The sequence below is a fragment of the Dryobates pubescens genome, chromosome 2 (genome assembly GCF_014839835.1).
Source record: "Dryobates pubescens isolate bDryPub1 chromosome 2, bDryPub1.pri, whole genome shotgun sequence".
In the NCBI taxonomy this organism is placed as follows: Eukaryota; Metazoa; Chordata; class Aves; order Piciformes; family Picidae; genus Dryobates; species Dryobates pubescens.
Window position 1 is genome coordinate 42,898,628 of NC_071613.1, and position 12,290 is coordinate 42,910,917.

The 12,290-nt window shown below is 45.8% G+C and overlaps 1 protein-coding gene across 3 annotated transcripts in view; it reads left to right on the forward strand.

Annotated features, from left to right (window-relative positions):
* The window catches only part of GLI2 (GLI family zinc finger 2), a 193,412-nt gene that overhangs the window by 143,909 nt on the left and 37,213 nt on the right, over positions 1–12,290 (forward strand). For 2 of the 3 annotated variants that reach the window (XM_054176191.1, XM_054176201.1), the window contains exons 4-5: positions 9,042–9,244; positions 10,879–11,073. In XM_054176191.1, coding sequence (XP_054032166.1) covers positions 9,042–9,244; positions 10,879–11,073 — 398 coding nt within the window. The remainder of the gene's footprint in view (positions 1–9,041; positions 9,245–10,878; positions 11,074–12,290) is intronic. The other variant, XM_009911123.2, reaches the window with a different exon arrangement.

A 12,290-nucleotide genomic window follows, 5' to 3' on the forward strand; every position in this document is an offset into this window, starting at 1 on the left:
GCAGCTATCACAATCATCTCTTCACACAGAGCTCCTCTACTGTGTCTACAAAGGCTTTGTCTAGATCTGTGCTGTGTCTAGAAAGGCTTCGTGGAGATCTGTACTATACCTGTTCCCCTTTATTCCCCTTTGTAAACCATGGCTTGTTACTTTTAAGTTTGTTAGAACAGCTTACTGCTGCTTAGAGAAGGCACAATGTTTTTCTAGACCTTGAATACCAATGGTTTCCCCCTGTACTTCAGAAAAGAGAAGCAGGACATTTCAGGCTTTTTTTTTTTATGATTAGTTTATTGCTTTGTATCTTGTTTAGTTACAAGATGTAAGATATAGGACTTTGGAATACAGGAAGAGGACATTTCCAATAGAAAAGGATCATAATAGCAGTAACATTAATGCTGGAAGTTGCTGTCCTGGAACAAAGATTCATTTTCCATTCCCATCATGATTTACAGCACTTTCCAACCAAGTGATTTGGCTATGGTCTTCTGGCATAACATTGTTTGCCCTTTGCCTGACATTTTGCATATAAAGAAAAGTTATGAGCTTCTTGGGCATTCAAGGTACCAGGAAATGCAGGAGTCTACCTAATTTGTTAACATGAAATTATAGATGTCAGACATAGACTCTGTTAGTTAACATTGGTTAGAGTAATGCTGCAGCCACTTGATTGTATTACAGTCATGATGAAGAGAAATGGTCCTTTTTTGCTTTTCTGGGATGTGATGGCTATAGAGCCAAGGCAGATTTAAAGGGTAATGAATGAACAAGCATTTTCTATGGTTTGCCTGACTCTTCCATGAGCTCCATTGCTGTGATCTTGCTGTCACTGACTTTCTCCTCTCCTCAGCAGGTTAGTGCTGGCGTAGTATGGAAGGGGCCTCTTCAGAACTACTGTAGGAGTAGTCTTTTAAATGTTAAAACTTTCTGTAGCACTTGAGCATTATTTCCTTTTAAGGGAGAAAAGCCACCACCCAAAAGTAGCATAGCAAGAAGATGTGAGGCAGGGATCAAAAATTCAGATTTCCTCCCCACACTTCCCATTTGTTTTCCTGAGTCCAGGGTCTTCACAGCTACAAGCAGAGCATTCACTTGAAAGTGCTAATATCCTCAACATGTGTTCCAAGGGAAATCAGTCAGATTTGTGTCACATTTGACACCTCTTTCCAACACCCATTTCCTACATGCCCTTGCAAGTATTGAATCCTCTCAGATCTCCCTTGACTTCCTACTCACCTCTGACATCTGAATCTGGTCTGTGTCTACACCTATGCCTGTCTTATGCCCCCCTGCTTCCCACCTTGCTTGCTCTCCCCACATCCACCATGCTGCTGCCTAGCCCTCACCCCCTCCCTGACTTAAGCCCACAGCATTTTGACACCCCAGCTCTCAAATTTTGCAACTACTGGAATCAAGTTCTCATGCCTGGTGGTTTCAACCTGAAGTTAACATGCCTCCAGATTTTCATCACTCTGGTTTGTCTCTGGACTACTTTCATTGGCTCTTGTGCTTTTATCCATGCCTCCTTTTCTGCCTTTTTCTCATTCTCCTTCCATCTCTCCCTCTCAGCTACCTTCCTTGAAGTTCTCTTTCTTAAAATATGCTTCTCCTCTGAAGGCTTTCATCATTAATCTCTCAAGAAACTATCTTAGAGACTCATCTGCTGTGCTTTGATTTATTCATTGCGGGGGTTTTTTGGCGGGTATCTCACAAGAACTGAGCTGGTCATCCTTCTACCTCCATCACTAAAGGAAAGCTTGTGTGAAAAGGTGGGCTTTCAGAACCTAAATTAAAAGATCATGTAAGTAAGATAATTGGATAAAAAAGGATATTAGGATCTGAAACAGAATGTTTACTTGCTTTGATGTGCTTTGGGAACATATGTCTGCACAGTGGGCCGTGTGACTGATTAAGTATAAAACAACCCAAGAAAAAATCACCACTATTAAGCTTAAATCAAAGATCTCTCCTCAAGACACTAATTTGATTTGGGTTTGAAGGTCCCGTATCAACTCTGATTTCTACCTTTGATGTCTTTCTTCTTTGTGTGTTGTATAATGGAGGGCAACCTTACTTATTAAAAATTTGCATTTTGCTTCCATTTTAAAAGCAAATATTGATATTGTTGTTGTGTTGCAGTTGTGCCTACAAGTGTCAGCCAAAACTTGAAGTGCATTGTAGTAAATGCAGCATAAACGCAATGAGAAACCATATGTGGATAGGGGAGTTTCTGATGTGAGGACCAGTTCCTGTCAGGCTCCCAACTTGGCTCCCTCCAAATGTCCTTGCCTCCACTAAGCCTGCCAACAACCTGTGAGCTGAAGAATGTTAACTTCTAGTGGAGCTTCAGTGGGGAAAAAAAAAATTGGTTTCAAGCTCTGAACCAAAATACTTGAAATTAAGTATTTTTTTCAATTTGTTCTTGGCTTTAGATATTTTAAACTTAAGGCTGAAGTCAGACTTGTTTGAAAATGGATTGGCCTTTTGGAAGGAAAAAATGATAGATACTTACCTTCATTTTTTTTCCCACTTTTGAAACAAAACCCAACCTTTTTCTTACCTGGAAGAAATACATTAAGTTAACCTCATATGCTAGAAGTTGCATTAAGTCTTCAATATGTTGTTCTAAGGAGTGGAAGAAGAATTGTGCAAAGAAATTGCACCTTAGATTATGATACTGTTTCCATGGTATAGATGGAAACAGAAGAATCAATGCATCGGAGGCCTGTTCTTGTTGCTCCTGCCATCAGTGGCAGAGTTTCATTTAACTTCAGTGGTACAAGGTTAGGCTTTTTAGACATCTACCATTGCCAGTGGATACAGAGCAGGATTTTCAATAGTGTCTCCCTAAATCCTCCTCAAAGCAGTGTCCTAGCCACAAATCCACAAATAAGAGATTTTATATTCAGAGATTAGTATCTGTTTAAGCCCAAAGGAATTACCACAGTTACCTGTTCAGACATCTGCAACACTGGCCATAAGACTTCTCCCTTTAATTTTCTATACTGAGAAAATTTACTCTTTCTTAGTATTAAAACTTCAAAACTTGTGGTATACTTACAGCCCATCTTTTACCAAAAAAACTTCGGGTTTTGCTCTGAAGTTTTGCAGCAGTGCTGAATTTACCACTTTTCTCCATAAACTCATCTAATGGGAACTTGTCCTTGGTATTGAAATTATTTACTGAAATTATTTTTTTCATGCTTTCCATACCTCAAAAACATATATGAGGGGAAAAGAGAACATGGGAACTGTTCAAAACATGCCTGTTAAATTTCTGCAGAGAAGCTGTAGCACTTTGTATCCAGCTTCACAGTCTTCATAACAGCTTCTTATCAGTAAATACATTAATTACTGAATTAGCAGAGGTAGCCCTGATTTTCTATGTATTCATCTTTGTAAGTATGAGGGGAAAAAAGATATTAATAACCTGCTTTTACAGCTGAGAAAATAGTGGGGGAAAGGAATAAAATTACTTGTGCTGAGCATCTTGGCAGGGGAGGGTTGGGAGTTAGCCGTGATGTCTCATGGGTCCCCATCCTGATCTCTTCCTAGTGGGACATATTAGCTGGCATCTTCAAGTTGATAGCCCTATATTTGAGCATCAGTCACTTTACTGGATAATTATCAACTTGTTGCAGTGCTGGGAGAGCTGCAAAGCATGAGCGATTCCCAGACGCCTCATTATTGGTCTGCCCCACGCTCCCTGGCAGTGGCTGCTGGGGGAAGAGGTGGCTTCAAGGCAGCTCTGTGCTGCTCCTCCCAGTGCATCCTCTGCTCTCTGAGCTGAAAAAATGAAAGGAGGGGGGAGACATCTTTGTGAATGATCAAATGCCATGTGAATTTGATAGTCATGGCCCCGGTTTGACCTCTGAAAGGTACCTCGTTTTGAGAGACCTCGCAGGGTTTGATCCTGAGGGAACTGCACAAGTGTCATGACCTCTCACCCTTCCTGTGTTAAGGGACTTTAAATCAGAAATAAACAGAGGTGAAGTTGAGGGGCTGGCAAGAGCTGTTTAGACTGAATCATTTAGCATGAATCCTGGGGCATTTTAGGTTTCCTGAGGGATACAGTTTTAGCATCCTGCATGAGGAGTGTCTGCCTTGAGCACAGTCTGGTTTGGGGGCATCCATATGGCTCTATTCCATCTTCTGCAGACATTGAGTGGTGTTCTGAGCAGACAGGACTTAGAAAAATGAGGCCAGGAAGCTTGATTTCAAACAAAAGAAAAGATTTTTGTGGGGGGCTTAGAGGGGATTGTTGGCTTTAAAACTTTTTTTCTTACAGTAAAAGTCTACCAGGCTATGATACCCCTCACCATGAGCAGCTCTGTTCCTAGCTTCCATCTCTTTGTAGCAGCTATGTAGATTTTTTTATTGTACAAGAAAACAATTGCCTGCGAATGTCCATATTCCATTAAGCATATGGAAAAGTATTCAGCCCTTTGTTTTCCACTGAATGAATATATTTGGCACATAAGTATTAATTTAGAATAGTCATGGGATGTTAGTGCTTGTTAATTGTTCCCATTTTCCTGGGGTTTATTTAACTTATGGGGATGATTTCAGAAATGGGCAACTTCCTTAACTGTTACTTTTATTACTGAGTGCCCCTTGCAGAGGCTCCAGACCCTCATGGAGCAGCAGGGATTTGATGCCGCATCTCTGCCCCTCAAGATTTTGGGATTGCTGGTGGATGACCACAAGGGAAGGGCAGAGTGACAAGAAGTCACCCCAAGACCCAGTTCATAGCAGCCAGCAATGGTTTTGACAGTCCCTGAGGGGTCTCCCATCCCAGTAATCCAGCCCAGCTCCCCAGAACCAGTGCTGCTCCTCTGCCATGGGACCACGAGGATCCTTTCTCAGCACTGTGTCCAGGTCTGCAGGCAACTGGAGACAGGTAAATATTTCTGGTCTCCAAGCGGATTTACCCAGTTCCTGAGTAAAGTTTCCAGAAGCGTGCATGCCCCCAGCATCGCCATGAAGCTCTGCAGCCCTTACGTGGGATCTTCCCTCACCTCAGTGTCTCCCTCTGTTAAAGAGCAGGAACGGGAGGGAGAGCCTCTCTCTCCTGGGTGGGGAAGGAAATGAGTCCAGGCTCGTGTGCTTCGTCAGAGATGCAAATTGCTCTACAAGTCCGGAGCATTAATTATAGAGCCTGGGCTTCTTGCCGGAGCCGCGGGGAAAACAGGCCCCTGGCTCCCATTAAATTTAATGGCATTTGGACACCAAATTCCCTTAGCCTATTTGAAAACCAGAATCATGGTCTCTTCAGAAACATATGTGGTCAGGTGAAATCCCTTGTCCTGCTGCAGACAGTGAGGTTTTTACATAGCAGTGTCTTCAGCAGAGCCAGGAGCTCCCCAACAGGCAATGGGTGTGGAGCTCTACAAACATAGCAAGAAATCCATCTATGGCACCATGGTACCATTGCACAGGCTGGTTATCTGCACCGAGCTGGAGATTGTCCTGGGCAGGATTCAGGTCCTGGGGATGGGAAGCCCTGCTTGCCCAGGAGGTGAGCTGAGAGTAGAGACAAAGCCATCTTTCCCCAGAGCCACTTCATCTCTCATCCGTTTAAGCCACTGCCTCTAAAAAGCAGTAGCCAACTGCTCTCCTTTGCCAAGAGCAGACCTGTGAGGCTATGACTGCCTTTCTATTTGCAGAGTGTCCATGTGACATGTGTGAAGAGAGCTTACAGAAAAGCTGGAGAGGGACTTTTTGTAAGGGCATGTGGTGATAGGGCAAGGGGCAATGGTTTTAAACTAGAGCAGGGTAGATTTAGATTAGACATTAGGAAGAAGTTCCTTACTATGAGGGTGCTGAGACACTGGAACAGGCTGCCCGGAGAAGTTGAGAACTCCTCATCCTTGGAAGTGTTTAAGATCAGGCTGGATGAGGCTTTGAGCAACCTGGTCTAGTGGGAGGGGTCCCTGCCCATGGCAGGTGGCTTGAATGATCTTTAAGGTCCCTTCCAATTCAAGCCATTCTATGATGCTGTGATTCTATGGCACAGTGTGGGACTTGGGGATTAGACAAGAAATAATGCTGGTAGCACAATTGAAGGGGGAAAAAAAGGGGGAGGAGAGGAAGAAAAGTTTACAGAATTAGGAGCAGAGGATCCTTCTGGATGAGTGAGTCGCTCCTGGTAGACAGCTAATGGAAGCCATTTTTCTTTCTGATGTGCTGTGCCGTGGTGCTTTGCTAGAATTAGAATTGCAAGTGTACACTGGTAAGAGGTGATCCTGCCTGGGAGGGCTTACAGGAGCTTGACCTGGCTATGTGTTGTATGGCTGTCCTAGTCCACAAACGGAGAGATGTGGCAAGGAGAGGGTTTAAGCTGGCTGTAAGAAGAAGCCCCTTTGCCAACCCAGTGTGTATGCACAGGGCCTCATAGTGAAACTCCATCCGGGTCTCCAGCTGCAAGCATTTTGGGTGAATTCTTGATCTCTTTCCCAGCATTACCTTTTTGGCCAGGGTGGAGTTTTCCTGTTCTGAGAGACACCAACACTTCTGCCCAATTTAGCACAGAGAAAATGAACAGCAACCCCTTCATATTGTTGTATACGTTTTAGATGTTGGCCTCACAGTTTGATCAGCAGAGGCTCCAAAGGCTCATAAACCTGGTGATACATAGTTTCAAGCCTGCATCAAAGAAGTTCACAACCCTTTGGGGAGAAGCTGTGAGTACTGATGAAAGGGGGAACTTATTGTATATGTAAGAAAACTTCTTTCATGGCTTATGTATTAAGGCAAGCTCTGTGGCCCAGAGAAGGTTGGGGCTGCTTTTAATTTACATCCCCCCTCACTTATATTAAGTCTTCATCAGAAGAAAAATTAGTCAGATGTTTTCTTAATGACATCATTTTTTTAAATCCTGTTTCATTTTTTCCAGATGAGGCGGTGGAGATTATTAGAAATGAATTGAAACTAAATCTGGAACAGAGACTTTGATTCACTTCTCCCTCCTCCCCAGCAGAAATAAATTGGTCAGCTCTGTGCTCAGCTGCCTTTATTAGCAGCCTCGACAGAAACCAGCCCCAGCAGCTTCAGCCACAGTTTTCTCAAGCTTGCTGCCACCATGGCTTACGTCATGGAGAGAGGCACCAGAGAGCGACTTGGAGAGGGACTTCTGTTGCACCATAGTTTTGGTAATTAATGGCCCTGGCAACACAGGTGTGGAGGTTATAAGATCCGAAACAGCCATGCCATCATAAGTTTGTCTTTCAGTGCCATGAAAGAAAACAGGCTCGATGCTGCTGGTGGGTGTTCCTCTAGCAGAACCCTGTCGAGGGCTGAGGGCACATAAGCGCGTGTGTGTTGGTGGCTGTGCATCTCCACAAGCCTTTTATATCTGATAGGTTTTCACTACATTGTGTTTCACACCAGTGAGCCACAGAGAGTATCGCTGCACAAAAGTACTTTGAACTATAAATATTTTAAAAGGCGTTTAATTTACTACCCATTGGCAGAAAGTGTTCAAAAAGCCACAAGGTTTACTAATTTATCAGAAAGAGAAACACGTGGAAGATCAAACAAAGGCAAACATGCTCATAAACTGCTGAATAGGTCTGCAAAGCTTGTATTGCATTTATGTGTGGTTTTGTTGTTATACAAGTATTGTGAATAAATTAAAATGCACCTGAACTGTTGATAAAGCCGGGTGGGACTGAGACCCTGAGGTGCAAGTGGCATGTCTAAACTGCTCGGCCCCTTGTGTGTTTGCGCGTGGAGAGACAGACCTTATGTGTGTTCACTAATGGCATATTAGATGTTCTTAGGGAAGGACCTTTGTAATACTGTCCCTTACCTCAGCCCGATTGCCAGATCCCTGACCTCCAAACCCCAAACCCCTGTGATCTTCCATACTCTGGCTGCAGCTGCATGGGGCACATACCCATCTCCCTCAGCTTTGCCAAAGTATCCAGCCAGGGACAAATGCCATCCATGTTGTGACCTACATCTTCACACCAGCTCCACTCCTAACAGTCTGTGAGTACTGAGAGAGGAGAATGCAAAGCAGATTTTGCTCCTTCATTTTGCCTGATGACAATGCTGCTTCTTTCAGTGTCTAGTTCATATTTTCTGCTTCTCAGATTAGGGTGTATAATTTTTTTCTCCTCCTTGCACTTTCTGTGTCTAAGAGGCTGGAGGGTACAGTAGGAGATGGGTCTGAGAGACGTCCACACACTTTTCTCTACCCTTCTTGCTCACATGGCAAAAACTGTTCACGTGGCAAAAGCTGCTCAATTGCCAAAACATAACTGTGACCTTTTTTGTTACCTGATGAATCCCTCATCATTTACTGACTTCTTTCTCAGGTAGCACTTGGCCTGAGGAAGATCTGAGGGATTTAACAGAGGTGGCCCCCAGAAAGCATGCAATAAAACCTTTTATGAACTTTTGCCCTCCAAACTGTACCACCGACCTGTCAAGGAGGTTTGTGCAAGCTGTGATGGACGCAGGTGGGGAGGGCTGCTCCACTGCTGCAGACCAAGCCATGCATGCTGGGCTGAGCAAAGCAGAGCTCACTCCAACATCATACAAGCACCCCTTGAGACATTTACATCCCTTCACATGCAGCCCTATCCAGTGCTTTGCCTGCACTTAGCAGCACTAAGCATCTATAGCCAGGTGCTATAGCTTGCTTGCGGAGCTTGCAAACCCTGGGTTTGTCATGAATGTCTTCATGTAGCCAGCCTCCCCGTGCAAAGAGATGGGGTGGGATCTCTAGCATGGGGCATGCTCCACACAGCCCATGTATACAGGCACTGCCTGAAGCAGCTCATGGCCCTTTTCTCAGTAGTCCAACTGGGATGAGCCACCTTGCATAAATACATGTTTGTGCAGTATGGATGCAGGTCCACGGGAAGCTTGCACTGGCTTCAAGCTCCATGTATGGCAAGAGGGGAGGTTTCTCTCACCACATGCTTGAACTCTTCCCTTGCAGGTGAAGGCAGTGGGATGGGAGGGAGAAGGGTTGCATGCACTCCTGCCTGCCCCAGGTGGCTGAGAGTGATGGCATGTCTCTGTTTTATTCCCAGGCCTCCTCCTCTAAGCGGCAGTCCTGTCATCTCTGACATCTCCCTCATCCGGCTGTCTCCACACCCTGCTGGGCCCAGCGAGTCGCCCTTCAGCCCACCACACCCCTACGTGGCACCCCACATGGAGCACTACCTCCGCTCTGTCCACAGCAGTCCCACACTCTCCGTCATCTCTGCTGCCAGGGGCCTCAGCCCTGCCGATGGTGAGACGCTGTACTACTGCTACTGCAGCGATTTTGTAGCTCCCCAGCACTGAAATTCTCTAAAACCCAGGGATTTACAGCTGCAAAGGCTCTGCAGCTGCTCTCTGAAGTTGGAGAGCTGTCTCTTTTTCTTTTTTTCCCCCCTGCCTTTAACTACACATTTGTTTTGCATCATTGCACTGAGAAAGCAGAGCGTGAGAATAGCTATTACCACTGGATCATATTATAAATATTTTGCTTAAAGTACGTTCCTTTCTGCAGCGCTCTCGGCTCTCGTATGAGCTTCCCTGCTCTTATGCCTCTACTGGGAGCTCTGCTTCCCCTAAAGAGGGTCACAGTTGCCCCTGCTGCCTGACCTGACTGAGACTGACATTGCAGAGATGAGGCAATGCTGCTTGGGTTATCCCCTTGTTGGCTTTGTATCTTGAGGGAGGATGGCTCCTGGGTGAAGGAGAGGGGCTTCCTCTTTACTCGTGAGCTGTCCTGCAGCAGCTTTCAGGGGAGGTGAGGCTGTGCAGGGAGCTGGCCCTGGGTGCACACAGTGATGCTTTCTGAGCCCCGGCAGACCCTTGATGAGGTAGGGATAAAAAAAAGGAAAGGAGAAAATGAACAACTCTGTGTGTCACTTGGGGAGGTGCAAGTGTTGCCTTACTTCATCAGAAGTGCTTCATTACAAGGCTGTAAACGGCTGGCTCAGTGCCCAGGAAGCAGCCAATGTTTGGGGACACCCAACAAATCCCAGCATTCTGAGGTCCCAGGCTGCTGCCAGGACAAACGACCCTTAGCTTCCACAAAGCAAAGAGCACCACAGAGCAACAAGGCCCCCGACTTAGTGTCTGGCATCATAAACCCATCTTCTGTGTCTGAAAAAGCTATTGCTAGGGTAATGGGGAGATGCATGTGTTCTTCCCTCCCCTAAAACGTCATCCAAAGTCTTAGCCACCGGTCATGCAGAGGTCTGCTGGCTGACGTGCGTGTGCTCTGCCCCGTCCTCTCCTTCCAGAGCCAGTTGCGTTGTTTGCTGTGAAACAAAGGCATTGTGTTTGGAGTTGCTTGTATTTTCCTTTTATTTCTGTTTTTTTAAGGCAGTGGTAAATAAGTTAATGGGGCAAGTGGGTGGGGAGGCAGGTTTGAAAAATTACAGCTGGGAGAAAGTTAGCGTAATTGGCTTTGGCAGCCAGAATGGCTTTATGCTGCCAGACACTAAACCTAGCTCTATGCATTAGACCTTGGCTTTAATTTCCTTGCGCTGCTATCGGGAACTGGGCTGCATTTGTCTTTTCCTTCCTAATAGGCAGGGATGTTAATGCTGACAGGGTTACTGCTGCCGGCGAGCTGGGCCCTCTCCCTCCTCCCTGGGGTGCCGACTGCGCCTGAACAGGAGGATTATTAGAAGGGGGAATGAGAGATTGTTTATAAATTTGCGGAAATGGAGGAATGCAGAGGCCCCAGCTTAGTTTCTTTTGTCCGCAGAAGCACGCCCAAGCACACGTCACAAGAGCCCTATGCGGAGCCGTGTGGCTGGGGCTGGCGGGGGGCGCGGGGGGGAGACGAGGCCGCCAACGTCAGCACTGAGATCTAACGTTGCAGTGGGAACCTTCTCCCCATGTTTTTCTCCTCACCCACGATTCCAGCAGTGGCTCATGAGCACCTGAAGGAGCGAGGTCTCTTTGGGCTGCCACCACCACCACCAGGAGCCAACCCCACGGACTACTACCACCAAATGACACTGATGGCTGGCCATCCAAACCCCTATGGGGACCTCCTGATGCAGAGTGGGGGAGCAGCCAGCACAGCGCACCTCCATGATTACCTCAGCCCTGTTGATGGTGAGTAGAAGTCTGGGCCCTCCCCAGCACAGCTGAAATTTTGAGGCAGATGTATGAGGCTGTCCTCCAAATGGAGGCTGCTATACGTGACCGCTCTACCCTGCCAAAACCTGTGGGTGCTGCACTATAATTTTTGGCTTTAAAGGTCACCTCGTTACATATGTATGTATAAAATGTTAATAATTGAAAATAGATATGTTGTGGTCTCTTTTGGAGGATGGCATGGCTGCTGCATGTGTAGGAAATGGGCTGGTCCAGTGGGCAGGGCATTGCTGCCATCCTACTACTTTGGACACGGATGATCACAGTGTGCCTGGGGGCAAGCTCCATCTCTGGCTTCCCATCCCACTTTGTTTTGCCTGGTTGGTGCCTGGGGCAAAGGCTGGCCGTTTCCATACGTAGCTGTGCTCGATGTGATGGGCCTCATCTTGGTTGGGACCTCTTGGTCCCCAAGGAGAAGATATGTTAACAGGGAGCCGGGGTGGAGAAAATATGTTAGTACTTCGTGGGAGATACTTATGCTAGTATTGGGCATTATAAACCCAGAAAGTTCTTGCTTCAGGGTAAGTGATGAAGAAATGAAATCATCTCAGGCACTGCAGTGCCGAGTCACCCCTGTGGCCTCACCATACCCTGGTGAAATGGGTAAAAATCTATCTGGAAGTGAGAGCTGTTAGAAATTTCTTTCTTTTCCTTTCATTTTATGTCACATCTTGTAAGAATTGGGGTTGCAAGGATATTACAGAGGGCAGTTTGGGGATTATTTCTGCTGTAAGAGTGAGAAGTCTTATCCCAGCTTCTTTTCCTGGGCTGCCTTTGGATTTGCCTGTGGACCATTATAATTTTTGGAGTGGAGATCTGCATCGTTTCATTACCGCTTCAAAGTTTCTGTTGTTAAGCTTTTAAGATGAAAGACTTTGTGGTCTTGCTGCTTCATAAAGTGACTGGTTTAGAATGATGAAAGCTGTTCTGGCTGCTCAGTGATGGGGGCTTATAGATATTTCTAACAAAAAAAAAAAACACAACAACAACATCTCGTCTGCAGCTGCTGCGGAAGTCTTATCTGAATAGTCATTTTCTACTACCAATGCCTAGATTAATCAGGAGCCTGGATCCCAATTTGAAATGGAGAAATGTGTTCCTCGATGCCATTCTGCCTTTAACAACCAAAGCATACTCTGGGCTTTTCTGCTAAAAAATCAACTGGTCAGTAAGAC